The 16,682-nt window shown below is 32.3% G+C and overlaps 1 protein-coding gene across 2 annotated transcripts in view; it reads left to right on the top strand.

Annotated features, from left to right (window-relative positions):
- LOC138307305 (glutamate receptor ionotropic, delta-1-like) overlaps nucleotides 1-16,682 on the top strand; it is a 45,521-nt gene that overhangs the window by 14,068 nt on the left and 14,771 nt on the right. The window contains exons 2-3 of one of the 2 annotated variants that reach the window (XM_069247961.1): nucleotides 2,009-2,059; nucleotides 15,721-15,867. In XM_069247961.1, the coding sequence (XP_069104062.1) occupies nucleotides 2,009-2,059; nucleotides 15,721-15,867 (198 nt within the window). The remainder of the gene's footprint in view (nucleotides 1-2,008; nucleotides 2,060-15,720; nucleotides 15,868-16,682) is intronic. The other variant, XM_069247962.1, reaches the window with a different exon arrangement.

The raw sequence follows: 16,682 nt of genomic DNA, 5'->3' as shown, positions 1-16,682 counted from the left end.
ATACAATGATTATTCGGATTGTTTCCTTAATAAATCATTTATATCTAATATGACATTGTTTACCTCTGTTCGATCTGGGTCATTTGGCCTCGCTCTCTATCGTGTGATTGTGTTATCTCCTGTATTCTGCAGCCATTTTGACGGCTGATCTAAATTAAAAAAGGCTCTTGGGAATAGTTATAAAACAGTGACTTGAGTCAGCTACAGCCAAACAATGGCGCGAACCAGTGGGTGTCTCTCATTAATCGCGGTACGCCTAGAAATATCATCGATAATTTCTACTATACACCTCACACAACCTATTAGGAAATCTATACGTATTATTTCCCAAACAGTTTTGTATTGCTTTTTAAATTATGCATGTATTAATACGTTTTTTAAACATGAAAAGACTTGTTCACATTCAGAGAGGTAATATTTGTAATTAGACAGATATCTGACCTAGTACAGTGCGTTTGCACTCAGCTTGTGCTTACTGCTTAGTCTAGTATTAACAGCTAAGGTGAATTAAGGACGCCGTTCCCGGCATGCCTGGTGTAACGTTTGGTTAGTACGTGTGTGTTTTGGGAGACTGCGGTATATTTGTGCAGCGTCTTCTTGTGATATTGAACTCCCTTATTATAGTGCTAGCATACCGAAGCATGCTACCAAATATACCGATCAACACACCCCATCCTGTCTAAACTTAATATTGTCTTAAGGACAAATTTCTGAGGTTTCATCTTAGGATCAATCTCTCAATTTAGGTCAAAAGCGGGGTGTCTAGGGAGACTTTTAACAAAAGATATTTCAAAATGGGACGACGGGTACAATTTTAACACTAACCATTTGATTAAGTTAAAAATACGTTTAAGAAACTACTTATACTTAAAAGTAAGAATACATAACTGGCATATTGACTTTGACTAAAACGAACTTGGGGATATGATTAAAATAAGATATATTATGTATGCGCTTTTTATCAAATTGTTTTCTTGTTATTGTTATCTTATTGTAATGTTACATATTTCTGATGTTGTCGGTTTTATGTATTTTTATGGCTATTGTTTTACTTTTGCGATGGCTACAATAATCATGTAAAATGTGCTGGCATCAACCTAATATCCTTTACTTCTGTTACCTCTCTTTGTAATTCAACCTTAAGCACTAGGGATATATACATACGTTTTTTTTGCTTTTAACTGGATATTTGCTGAAATTTGATTTTATTGAAAATGATATGTTCAGAAATATTCAGAAATATTAGATTGTTCTTGATTGGCACACATGTACAATACCCGATCTGCATTAACATGCTATTAAGCATTGTAGGACAAAATTGATGTAACAATTTATTTAGATCACCTTTGAAAAATAAAAAAGGCAACAGATGTAGCGAATTGAAGGTAGCAATTATATATATATAAAAAAACAATTTCTGTACATTTGATCTATCATGTAAACAGCAGAATATAATGTTACGCAACATGTTTATTTTATGTATCGACGGTTTGTAATTGTAATTGCTAGTGATTAGTAATTCTGTATCGACTGGATTATACCTGCACAATGATTAATGATTGACATAGTGACGCGATGATGCACATATTCAGCATTTGGAATACACACCTAATGTTTAACGTATGTGATCAGCTAGGAAAACGGTTAATTCGGTGGCAGCGGTGGGATGCGATCAGCGTAGCCATACTACACACTTGAATTTGATAGCATACCGTCAGATCACGTACGCCTCAATATTATATGAAAGCATTAGTGTTTCGTGTGGTGAACCACCCGGTCAATATTCCAATGGCGTATGACAGTTGTCTATGTTATGAGACGAAGAAAGAGAGTTACGAATCTGACTGACCATAGTTCAGCTATGTTCAAACATTTACACGTCATTGCTAATCTATACGATTAAGAATATGAATTTGACAGTTTCATAATGGTGTTTGTAATAAACTCTCGGTGACGATGTTCTTTGAAAAGCCTGGCGTTTGTGAATGGAGTTTCTTTATTTTCACAGTCACAAGCTGCCTTCTTGGAAATTTCGGCCGGTCGGAGTTTCTGCGACTGGGTAAGTACAATGGGCACCTATTGCTTCACATTGGTCATGGTAATTTATCATTTACAACTGGCTGAGTTGACAAAGAGTCATAACATGGACTAGTACTGGAACATTAAATAGCTTTTAACGTTATATTTCAGAAACAGAAATCGAACTCAGCAGGGTTATTTCGTCGTTCTGTTAATTGAAAATGCCAGTTCTTTTTAAAGTCATATGCATATTACTGTCACTTTTGCAATATTTATAGTAAAATCTTACGATTATGGCTATTATATTTCAATGATGGTTTAAAATGACACATACTTTTTCTTATTAACTAGCAGCTCTCCTGGTATCGATGTAGTTCAAAGCCCGTACATACATTTCTACATTGATAATTATACCATTGTTGCACAGTAACCGAGTGGGATTCACAGCTCATGACGTTTGTTATGTTGGTATAAAGTGGAAACGCATTTCATATTGGATGACAGTTATTATTTTAAGTTTACAATACTGTAATCATGATTGCTTTGACGCAAAAGCAATCTTGAGCTCGTTAACGCAATGACGAACAGTCATTATCATGGCTCTGTGAACGTTAAAAAGAAATTAAAATGTACACTTTTGGACGCGATACGCAATCATAAAGCACCAAAAGTAAAGTACTGGTATATACAGGATATTTACATTTAGAGAAATTGCTGATTTTTAAAAAATTATTGTTTATATGATGCTGTCATGATTGATAATAATAAAACTTTTCCATTTTTCCAAGTTTATTATTATCAAAAGTGATGTAATTGTGTAGTAAAGTTTAAGCTAATGTATACGAAATTCATGAAATCAGTAGTTGAACTTGCATGCTTTCGTTTTGTGTATATGTTTTGTATTGTTGGAATATACTATTTGTTTGCATCATTTAAAAACACATGAAGTATGACATTCATTGGGTATAGTGGTGGTGGGGTGTAAAATGTCGTGTGTTCGGGATGGGTTCATATATGATATGAACACTATGCAATTTTGCTTTACTGAGGTGCTGATTTAAGATAAATTGCAGTAAAACTTGCTTTAGTTACCTCCTCAACATGAAAACCTCCTGTATACTGATATCACTTTCATGTCCAAGACACAAATGACTTATTTCAACCTGTGTATAAGACCACTTAGCTATACTGTTCTTTTTCTTGTGGTCATTTTAGACATGTTTCTACACCACTTAAAGATAACTCAACGGGTTGGTACTAGCAGTTGGTATGATTTGAAATTTGTAAAACTCTCCCGAATCATACGGATGTTGGGGATAATCAAATATTAATGAAAGTGGAGTTATTGTTCTGCGATGGCTATACCGGGTGGAGCCTGTTATCAAATGTATACATAGGTTTTAATTAAGGCTTGATGAAGTGGTACGACATCCCTGAAGGAACAATATATTTCGGAAGAAAAGGAGATTGTATAAGAAAATAAATCAACCTTGCTTGTAACGAGCATTTGGCTCGAAAGTTTACGTTATAAAAGAAAAAATTGACACTGTCGTTTGTAATGTCGCTTCTGATTGGCTGAAACTACTGCGTAATGATTTCATAGAAAAAAATGAATTCTTAAGTGTATTCGGAATTTCAAAGAATTATCTAAACAAAATTAATGGTAAGGTTTGTAATCATTTAATAATTTCGAGGCGTAGATATTTTGCTGTTGTTTATGCTATAAATATACGCTTGTGTTGTATTTTGCCTACATTTCGAAAACAGCAAAAGTATTCATTTTTCATATGATGCCAAATTAAGCATTTAGAAACAATGATGAATTCGGTATAGCATATTCTATAGTTCTTGAATATATTAACCTTGAAATACTGTATATATGCAGTGGGAAGCTTCATGGTTATTAGGGGTTTAAAAACAAATAAAGGGCGAAACAATATAACATAACAATTAAAACTTTTCCTTTGCATATTGATTTCTTAGAACGTGATTTCCCAGTTTGGTTCTGTAAAATGTAATTTGTGCATACAATTCAAAAATGTCCGATGTCTAATGAAAAATGGTATTATTAGTTAGATTGAAGGTGAAGTGCTTCTTTATGCGTTTGGGAGGGGGTGGACTGAACTAATGTTGATTAAAACAACCTTTACAATGTCGGGGATTTTACGGTCAAACTGTAAATTACGAATAAAGAATAAGGAATACAGTACGACCGTCCGAGTTCATCAATGGTAGTGATTGTCGGGATTGTTTAAAGCTTTGCGGCGCGGAATGTTATAAAAGCATTAAACCGGTTTTATTTGCCATGTTGCGGAAATGTAGTCCAAATCAATGTCAGTAATTTTCCGTCCTGGTGATGTTGATTGAGTATTCGATTTCGACACAGTGTTGTGTTGTAATCAAAGAGAACAGGGTGTATGAAAAAATAATGTTTGGTATGAAAAGGCATAGCCATTATCGTATCATTTCTATAATCAAAGCGATAAAGTCTTGATCGATATGTGGCTCATTGAAAAGCAATCAACCCTTTAGCATCATCACATCTTAACAGATCATGCAGAAATATGAGTATACAAATATTTGTTATTTTAATAACAACCGAGCTTGATAAAATGGATTTATGTCAGAGGAAATGATGTAATCATGCGCTGCGATCGTTCACAATGTAGCTCAGGATATCTCAGAATAGTTCGTAGAAAGGGTTGGGAGTTTTTTTAATTGTAAGCAGCGGCAAGCTTCGTGCTGACTAGCCAAAACATCATGTCCATGTAGAAATATCACTAAAATGCATTTCATACTATATGTTTTTGTTTTATATCAGATAAATGAACAGAAAACATGTGACATACACAGGCAACATTTCTTCACGTGAATTTCACGTGAAAAATATCACGTGAAATTCACTTTTTGTGCCACGGTTGACGTGTTTAGATGTTTAGCTTTTCTCATAAACACCTACAGCTATTAACTCTAAACACTAAAAGCAACAGCCTTCTGACCAATATTTTTCGCAATATTGGACACTAAAAATTTTTTATAACCAGATATAAAAAGAACATAAGCTACATCATAAAATTAGTCAACGCTACATAAGAAAATTGATTTTTCAAGAAATACGCAACCTTGTCTGCCAGGAATAACATAAATTTGTCACATTTCAGCTGTTATTTTCTGAACCACAATGCAAAATAGAATAGGTTGATGTATCATGTATAGATGAAAAACGCAACATAAAACAAAGTCGGAATGCAAAGGTGATGAAACAAATAAAATGGTATAGAAAATATTTTCATATCGAGACTCAGTCCTTAAAATTTGAATAATACAACTAGATTAAAAATGTTTCGGGAGAATAATTGTTCTGTGCTTGTGATTGTGATCAACTGCGTAAATAGGTCACCGTGAACATATTTTAAATATAAAGAAAAAAAATCGCGAAAATAGGTCGTAAAAAGTATGCGAAAAAATAGTTGGTTTACAGTATTCAGTTAAAGTAGAAAAACACACTCAGAAACTATGATACAAATAACAATATTGTTCAATATCAACGCCACGCAAACTATACAGATACCTAAGTATATTGATGTTTTGTCGATAGGCTACCCCAAAAATCTATACCACCTGATTCTAACTTATGCAAACATCTTGTCGTGAAACATCGATATTTAAGGGTCATTGGGGAAATATTTCACGCGCACAGTTCATTACACTAATAGGGTATCAGACAAAAGAAAGAACGACTGCCCTGATCAAATGTTTCCAAGCTTTAAAGGTCTGAACAGGTCATCCTCTATAACACAAAACTAAAAGCTATCATATTAACTCTTTGTCCAAGAAAGATAGGATTTCAGCGATGATAGTTACCTATCAGATGCATGGGAATTATCGTGATTTTTTCATATATTTAGTATGGAAAAGACTTTTTTTCAATTAAAAAGCCGTCATATTTACTCTCAGTCAAAGAACGATAGAATTTTCAGCGATAATGATTATCCACCAGTTGCATTGGGATTATCATGATGTTTTGAGACTCAAGTATTTTGTCTAAAAAATCGAATGTTTTCATATTAACTTTTTGTTCAAGAAAAAAAAAAGGTTTTGTCTGGTCAATGAGATCTCTCTATTTTATAATTCCTTTAATTTACCGAGAGATACAAGTCAAAACTGCGGTCATGGTCAGTACATAGCCCGTTTCATGAAAGAAATTTCTGCTCGCAATTACGATTGGGAAGCTTTATGCACTCTCCGTAAAGGAGGAAATATTTTCCGGTTAACGGAAAGTACCGACATTTCCCGATTGATCGCGATAAATATCTATTTCAATATCTCAAACATATGGTGATATTCACACTGTACTTATCCGACGAAGTTGATTTAAATATCCCTTGTTTGTTTATATCATATCATCATCGTATTGATTGTTTCATGTTGTTCACTCATAGCAATATTTTATCACATATAGTAAAATAATTAGCGCACAAATACGAAACAAATATGGATGAGATAGTTAAAGCTTTATGCATGATACAACGATTTGGTATTAACAGATTGAATTTCAGTTTAACTTTTGAGGTGTCAACTTGTTTGAAGAGCTAACATAAAGACTGAACATTATGCAATGATAATGATTTTATCGGTATGGTTTTCACACAAACTGGGACACACCAAGTGCTCTGTAAACAGAACTTTAATTACAATTGTTATATTACAACCGTGTAAATATCACTGAGACTAAATGGAAAATATCGTTTAAACAATTATGTAAGAATTATTGAATTGAATTTCATTAGAAATGATCTACTGTTAAAAGCTATCGACAAATGGTCTGAAAAATCAATAGTTTTCTAAAGCGTCAAGGAGTAAAAGGAGACCGAATATAAAGTAATTTTCAGTTATTTTGTTAGTGAATTGTCATGATATTTGTGAGAATTCATCAATGACAAATATGTTTCAATAAAGTTCATAGTTTAGAAATACCAATATCATAGATAAACATACTGTAGATGAGCTATGAAAGAAAGCAAGGATATCCTTAAAGATGCTCCACCGCCGACAGAGCATAGACGATGTTCATCATTTGAATAATAAATTGTGTTTATATATGTCTAATTAACACAAAAATTGTAATATGTGATAATATAATTTGCTTTTAGTTCATGTTCAATCAGTAGTTACTTTCATATAGGACATAGTGCCACGGCATTTTTTTCGGGATGAAATTAATTATTTCTATCTTGAAGTACAATTAGAAGCTCAAACTTTTCAATGGTGGTAATGGTGTAAATACACTAAATTGTCTGCTCATGTTTTTGATAGGGAGAAAATACCATTTGTTAGCGATGGAATATCTTCAAAAAATGTAAATCTATCGTTTCTTGAAATATTCCATGATAATATTTTGGCGATTTTATAAGACATTGCTATGATCGCAAAAATTTCATCCGCTAAGTTTTCAGATTTTTTAATTGATACATACCCCGAAAATTTAAAGCCGCTAAAACCTATGTGATTTTTTTTTTTCAGACAAAGTCGTGAGAAAATGACCCGCGAAATAACCGCTATATGTTATATTAAAATTTATTTTCTGTTTTTCCTCTATTTAGCTGCACGAAGTTTGTTTAAAACACCAGATATATTGTTTAAAGGCCCACTACCTTTCCGGAGCAAAATTTAAAGGTTTCTAAAAATCATAGATAACATAAGAAAATATATATCGATGGCCTAAGATGAGGTTATAACATGAAGCTTATGCAAGTTTTCCTGCGTAATATATGATGACAGTTGAGTTTCATTTCACTGTTTTGCCTTCTGGTGCAGTGATAGTCAACTACTGCGCGGCATTTAGGACGACGGCGGGAAACATAAGACGTTAAGCGTTATGAAAATTAACATTTTATTTATTTAAATTAAATTGTTCAGAAGGTGATGGTAAGTGTAGCATTACCGGTAAGTTGATAACTTTTGCGACTGTACAAAATTATCAATCTCGTTTTACATTTCTATTTTAAAAATTAAAAGCCGTTTCGGAAAGGTAGTGGGCCTTTAAATGACAACAAAAACTGAAAAAGTTACAGAAATATGTTTATATTGATTTTTTTGTCACAGACCTAGATTTTGTAGTTGTGTCATGTGTTCACAGATACATATCTGTGGGATATATTATGAACTAATTATATATTCAATACCAGTCTGTAACACAAACGCCACGAATCCAGACATATTTACACGGCACATTCATTGTATCATTTGAATTATTGATTTTGAGCTTTGATGTAAAAAGTCTGTCTGTGTATACATTTACAGAATTTATAGATGTGTAAATTGATTTACAGTTGTATAATTTTAAATATCAAGTAGCTGTATTGGCAACATAGTGTGCTGGGTGGCCGGATGGTTTAGTGGTTACGTCATTCGCCTCGCCGGCCTGGGCTCGATTCCAGCACAGGCGGGTAAGTGTCGAGGAAATCCTTCCCCTGTCACGTAAATCTGTCTTCACTGGAATTTCCTGCCACATCGAAAGTGATTGGCACAATTTGTATGTCTCTCGTCCATTACGAGTGTATCCAGTCAAACTACATACATAGGTCACTGCTCAATAAATTGTTAATCAACAGCTAAAATCTTTATTTTGATACCGTGGGAGTTGAATACCATCCAATATTTCTGATAGTTTCAACTTCGGTAACTCGAAGTCGGTAGGAATAAACTTCGAAGTATTGGAGTGTTCAAGTAAAGTGGACTTAAACATTACTGTCCGTTACTATCTGTTTGGTTGGAGTCAACGAATGGTTCGAAATAAACATGGTTTTGAGCTTAACTCATATGAGAATGAAACAATGAAATAACAGACAAACGTCAACCACTTTCATGAGAATTTAAATTTTGTTTAAAGATATAAATGTATATTATATTTTCATGACCCAATTATCTATCCTACTCTTGATCATAAACTTCACTGCCTCGCATAATATATATGCTGATATCTAAGTAAAGCTTTTAGTAAGATATTTATGGTAATTTTTTGGTGAATTTGGATAATATCATAATACACGAACCATGCACAACCATTTGCAATTGGTTTCCAACTGAGTCGGTGAAGGTTTTCAACTATCTATGAATACAAGTATTTTTATTCTCATTTAAAAGCACAAACACTCCAATGGCTAATTTTATGTCATTTATTAAAATAGTAAGCAAACAATAGATAGTAATAATACTCACTTAGCTAATACTTTTCATGATCTTAAGTAATATATAACGCAATTTGATATAAACGAGACGATACTATCTCATTTGAATGCATGGTCTTATACGCAATATATCTATATTTTGCTAATGATTGCCGGTATACAAAATTGGTCGTAATTTCGCTGGATAACTCGATTGCAAAAATACAATGTTTCGCAAATTGTTGTATAAAACCTATGTATACATAAATGCATGACTGTCAGTAATAATCATTGACCGCGAATTACTTACTTCGCGAATATTTTGAAATTAAAGAAACTACGAAAAAATATTTATGCATCCTCCATTTTGTCAGATACACAACAAAAATAGATTTGTGAAATGGCCACCACAGGATGGTGACATTTAATAATACATGAAAGGCATCATAGAAGAAAAAAAAATGTCATACTGAGTAAGGCATAGCATGGTACATATCAAACAAAGGAGACAATTCGTGAAATAAAGAAAAGCATGAGTAGGGTTTGCCAAAACTCTGTCAAACATGGACTTAAAAAATACAGAACAAAAAGCATAAGATAATAATTAGTCAACTTGAATAAAATATCTATACGAGGATGTATAGTAGGCAATGTATTATTGAACCCAATGAAAACTGTACTTTTATCAACCCCGATGAAGGATGTATTTTTTATGAGGGAGCTTCCATTTTAAAAGGGAAGCAATCCTTTCGTTAAATACGTTTTTGCACGAATATTACTCATAATAAAGTCGTGACAGTAAAGAAAACAATGTCATTGTTAATCTTTACATAATTAAGATAGTTAAACAAAATACCATTACGAGCGTTCGCCATTGATTCAATATTTTCCTTAAATTACTAATGGCCATTCCATAGAATTAGATTCAATAGAAATAGGATAAATCCTGGAGCGTTATGCTTCTTCAAAACTAGACTGACACAAAATCGAAATTGTCTGCTTCAACATACCATTGACGCCATGTAATGGACAATAAACACTCTTTGTTATACGACTTGGTTTTTAGTAATTCATGTCGGTAAACAGTACTAAAACTATTGACCAAAACATTACTCGCTGTTCCATAGCATACCTTTAGTTTTATGCAAAATCAATCGTACAGTTTGAGTAAGTGAACCGGGTTCGGAATTCCGTTGTGTATTACATGATAATTAACAAGTAATTACTAATTTACAATGTGTGTTTAATCTGCAATAGCTGTGGTGGATTTTTATGATTTTGACCGAATATGTATTGTACTCAATTGCACTTAATGAACCTAAATGCATCAGATGAACTATTGACTGTGTGATTCAGATTCAAGATTTTATTTTATTGTTATCAGCAACTAATCAATTATTTGGTAAATCCAAGCATTTGTACTCTGAATGAATATGCATTTTTGTTAACAAATAGAAAAAATGCACGTCTACGTAAAACAACGTGATCATCAAAAAATTAGTCAAATATGTTTTTACAATATTTAGCAAACGCCATTTAGAAGACATTACAGTTCGTTTGTGATATTTAAGTGCTACAATTCCTCAGTACATAATGTATGGTCGCGCTTCTGTTGTCTCAATAGCCGTAACATTATCTATGTTTGTGAAAAAAAATGAAAATAAAGTATATTCAGAATATGTTTCTCTTTACGATTCAAATTTATAATTGTATGCTAACTTAGAATTTCTCGGATTAGCCTGGCGGTAGTCAGTGTAACCTACATTTGCATTGTGGCTGCCACCTAAATTAAGCTGGCGGTTCTCGCATTGACCTATTTTTGGAAGGTGGCTGTCGCTGATTGATGGATTTGTTTGGGAATTGTTATTGTGACGTAGATTTGTACAGTGATTGTTTCTGTGACCTAAATTTGTATGAGGATTGTTTCTGTGACCTAGATGTGTATGGGGTTTGTTTCTGTGACCTAGATTTATGTGATGATTGTTTCTTTGACCTAGATTTGTATGGAGATTGTTTCTGTGACCTAGATTTGTATGAGGATTGTTTCTTTGACCTAGATTTGTATGGGGATTGTTTCTATGACCTAGATTTATGTGATGATTATTTCTTTGTCCTAGATTTGTATGGGGATTGTTTCTGTGACCTAGTTTTTTGTGATGATTGTTTCTTTGACCTAGATTTGTATGGGGATTATTTCTGTGACCTAGATTTGTACGACGGTTTCGCTAGTGATGAAGGAGACGTTTCCTCTTCCGATGCTTTTGTTATATCGGTTGTGTTTGTGAACTATAATTTTGTTATTATGTCTGAACAACGTAGCTGCAGTAAGAGGTACACTCCAATCGCTGGGAAAATAAATCAATTTATCTAAATTAATGAGAAACCAAATGTATATGACTTTTTGGTTTGTCACTTATTAACAGCTTGGAAGTTGGATGTTTTAATTGCAGTTCTGAATTAATATTATATGTTAGAGTGGGAATACTTAAATTAAAAATAATCAATTAATTTTATATTTACACCGTCGTTGTAAAGTTCAAGGACATAATGCGTTTTTCTTCATTAACTTGATAGGTCATCAGCAACAATAACCAAATCAGGAAAGTTTGTAGGGGATTTTGATTTTATGAAGATGTATCTAATTTGTATAATGTGAAGTTTTTTCATTTTGAACACAAATATCTGATATATTAATTCTGTCATAGCAATACTAACATTTAACTGTTTTTAAACAGTTGCACGGATAAGCATTACTGCTCCAATTTATAATAAATCATTTGTTTTATTTATTCTCATGTATACATAAACGTAACAAACTGAATTTAATGTCTTAAAGAAACGCCTTGCAAAGCTACAGAGAGAACAGCCCTATACAAGAAACACAATAACAGTCACACGAGACGACATGTGTACCAATATTCTAATTGCGCCCTGTACCAAGTGCTATTAAACAGTTCATGTTCTGTTCCTAGTTTCCAGTGACATTATATACGCCAACACGATGCCTATAAAATACATTTGATGAATGTGATATCACAGCCAGAACATTCCCATGTGGGCAGCAGGATATAAAGAAATAACATTCACCTCTGTCGCTTCAAAATCAATAAGGTATTAAGTTTTTATAAATACCAGGTAGCTTCGTAAACAATTACTTGATAATGCTTACATTTAATTACATCTTAGTGACAATGTCAAAGAAACACAAATCACAAATTCCACTTTATAATGGATATGAAGAAATAAAAAGCTGTATTGCTTCAAAATCAATAAAAAAGAAAAAAATGTCTTGTTTATATATGTCAGGAAGCTGTGTAAATTACTATCTAATACTGTTCCTTTTTAATTACATCTCAGTGAAAATGTCTAGATTTCAACGGAACAAACCACAAATACCAGGCTGCATGAAAAATTAAAGAATAAGTTTAGATATGGAGAGTGTATGATAACTTCGTAAATGTAATAATGTTATGTCGATTTCTGGACTTGAACCTGCAGTTTTCACTACAGAGATATTTGTTGCTGATTTAATTATAGACAACCAGGTGTGAAGGTCATAATCAGAGGTCATATGTTTCCTAATTATCCTACTTATAAAGGAACTAAGTCAACGTTTAAAATAAAGTGTGAAGGCCGTCTCCTGAGAATGCAATCTTGAAATATATTTCCTTATTAACCTACATCTAAATGAACCAAGTCAACGTTATAGCACTTGAAACCTGAAATTGATTAGTAGATCATTTATTTCAAATAAAAAAGAGAGATAGGTTGATAACTTTTGTAATGATGTTTGATTGGGTATTGAATGCACATGGGTACATAGTATAGATCGAAATTTCTCATTATTATTATCTATGTTCAATAACATTAGGAATGCTTTTGATTTTTTCTATCAAAACGAATTTTCATCTTCTATTAAAACGAATTTTCATCTCAGTGATATTAATATTAATATTTACATATTGTGCATCATGTACAAGTTAATAGTTTTGTACTATTGTGTAAATAAATAAATAAAACTAAAATAACAAATTCGAATATTCATCTTTGTCAATAAATGTACTTTATGCTGTAAAAACACCGTGATGGTTAGTGCATGGTGGTATAGGGGCTTGGAGGGGGCGTGTCAGCGGGGCAATGATATAAAACGAAATTAAACAATAAATAAAAAAACATTACATGAATAGATGATAATGGCACATACAACAACAACCCCACATTCAAGAATTTCGAAAAGCAAAGCTGTTACATTGTTCACTTTTATGCTGATTCTTTCTGTTTTGATAATGCAATGTAATTTTAATCGTATATCATAAAATGAATATATTTAATACACGTGATAAATTAAATGCTTAAATTAATCCATCTTCAATGATAGACCTAGAAACAGGTTTCTTGTGTACCTATTCCTTCCTATATATTTTTAATGAAATATGATTGATTAATGCATAATAGTAATTAACATAGGAACGGCGTCGCTAAGGAGATTGACACGGTATGTCAACAATGTTACACAATAATGGAGAGATGAATGGTAACACTTGAGTGGGGATATTTAGATTTATGAATGACTGATCAGCTTTCCTTTCAGTTACTGTTTGATAATGATTATGCAGTAATACAATTTAAATATTGAGAGATTGTCAATAAATCATACTGTATTTGCATTCAAATATATTTTGTTCCGAATCGATAACCATTCCTTATTACTTTAACTAAGTACATAACATCGCAATTAATTGACGAGAGTTTTACATTACGAAATGGATTTTGATATTTCCTAAATCAATAAAAAAAGATTTGAGAGCATGTACATGTATAAAGACAATTATGTATCCCCAATTTATTTTTCTTCTTCTAATTCTTTTCTGTCTCTCTCCCTCTCCGCATATGAAAATAAAATATACTGATTAATGAAAGAATAAAAAGTTTCCATGGAAGGCAACTTAATATATTTCATGTACAAAATTCATTTTATACAACATTTATTTGTCATTTTGGAAAGTTTTGACTATTTTCGGTTTAGATGATTATACACCATAAAATGTTACTGAAACAATGTATACCTAAACATCAAAGTGGTTTCCCACTAATATACCACCATTGGAAACCCACTGTCTAAACTTCGTTACGCTCCGTTTAAACCGTAGGCAGATTAACGTGGTTAACCGACGATACCATTTCACCTAGGGTACAGAGACATAACTATTCGGCACTGTTATTTTTGTTACATTTTCTACGTAGTTTTCGTTTTTTCTTTGAACTATCCTGATCTCATTTATAGATGAATTTTATCCAAATATGGCATACGTTGGCAAAATTGTCTACACATTTAGCTTATAATAATTAAATAATTTTCCGTTATGTACATTGTACCTTTTGAGAAAAAATAGCAAGCAAAACTTTTATGTTGCTATTTTGTTATTGACGTCATAAAGTTTAAGTAGTTCACATAAATAATGATTATTAAAAATTAAACATGTCCCACTGTTTTATCTGCAGCATTTTGGACCCTCACACGCCTTCATCTGGACCTAAACCTAGAAACACTTATCCAAGAAATGATTGATAAATCGAATAATTAAAACTCTTGCCAGAGTATCTAGGAGATACCAACATATGTTAAGTGTTTCTATAACTATTGCAGTTACAAACAAAGGAGAAACACAAAAGGAATTGATTTATTTTCATAGCTCTTAAAAAGCCATTTTAATACCTCTGAACTTGACAAGTGAAGTACATAGAACTTATTCAAACAACTGAGTTATTATTAGAGTTAGAGATAGATTCTCTTTCATCATTCATTCACGTTTTAACTATCTTAATGATTAAAACTGTCTCTGCATTTATTCTATATAATGCATTACATCGGACGCCATATTTGTTTTGTTGCCTAACCACGTGAGATGGTACTCAAGTATTTTCCCGACAATAAGACCCCTTAAAAGCTTCCATTAGGACTATTCGAGTGATCGATACAAGTCGATACAAATTAAATTGCACAAACCTTGTTCAAAACCAATAGACGCACAGAGCGGTTAAAATGAAGAAAGAAGGAATGCTTAAAAGGACCATATTTGGGTGAACATTTCACAAAATTATTACAAGCCATTAATCAATTTACAAAAGAAATTAAATAGCGAAGTATACACATATGAATTATTCAATTTTCAATTAGATCAATTTCTTGTCAAATTCAGGTTTGTTACTAAATTGAGCTATGTTAGATTAAATTGATATGGGAATTACATGTGTAAATTACCTGAAATGTACTACAATTCATATTTCTGCAGTCGCTTTCTTTGTTGTATAATATTGAATCAATGATGTATAAAAATGTAATTTTTTCTAGTCACTGACTATGAAACAAGTTAATATATAGAAACCTTTGATTACTTCGACGCCGATCACTAACTCTTACACTTTTTCCTCTGTGATCTGTCACCTATTGTAATAGGCTTACATTATTTCATTCAGACATATCTTTATGAATCTGATCAATTAAATCAGACACATTTTCTCTCTTTTGTAGGTGTCATTGCCAATTTGTGTCCGAATGTATCTACGTGCGTGAATGAAACAAAGTTAAGGTCTATATTCCTGAATGATACCAACATAACTACAATACTACATTGGGAGTATATTGACAGTCGTGAGTTGTTCCAGGTAGCTAGAACAGGTACGTCCTAATAAAAATGTAATATCTCATATTAAGATTATGTCATATACTCTGGAATTCTATCAAGCGTTTTCCGCATTAATCAGTAAAGATCCATAGTTTGCATATGGTTATATTTGAGCTTCAAACCTAAATATTATAATATTTGATCACAATGATCCCTTATGAAACCTGTTAAAAATGTTTAAAATGTGTAATCTTTTAAAGTTGCTTTCGGTCTATCACCATTCACAGGTTAACAATTCCTTGTATAAACCTACAAATAGTCAAATATTATAGAGGTGTAAAATCCCAATAGTGTTGGTATGCTTGTATGTTTTTATAATGTCACATCAAATTCGTCGCAGTTTTACGCAAATACAGTATATGATTAGTTGTTATTATTGAGCAATTTCAATTTCAACAAAATTTATTGCAAAAAGCAAATGGATTGAATATCCGGCATAGCCTGTATTAACCATCTCCAAACAATTTTCCAACAAAATAATTTAACAGTAAACATAATCATTATATAATTAGTGTGTCTCCCCAAGCAAAATCCGAGTATGGCGCGAAAACCCCGACGTTATCATGACGTCACAATAGAGACATTGACGTTGTGTATTGATTCGGAAAAGGAATCCTTTGAAAATTCACTAGAATGATACATTTAAACATGCTTTATTTGATCAAGTAAATTATGAAACTTATTATAAACATCAATGTCACTATTTTTTTTCGGGTATGAAAAAGAAAATGTTTGCAAACTTTAATGATAATCCGCTACGCGAATTCACACAGTTGGCAAACATTTTTTTTTTCATACCCCGATAAAA

The sequence above is a fragment of the Argopecten irradians genome, chromosome 14 (genome assembly GCF_041381155.1).
Source record: "Argopecten irradians isolate NY chromosome 14, Ai_NY, whole genome shotgun sequence".
Taxonomy (NCBI): Eukaryota; Metazoa; Mollusca; class Bivalvia; order Pectinida; family Pectinidae; genus Argopecten; species Argopecten irradians.
This window is presented reverse-complemented; position numbering and strand designations above follow the sequence as displayed.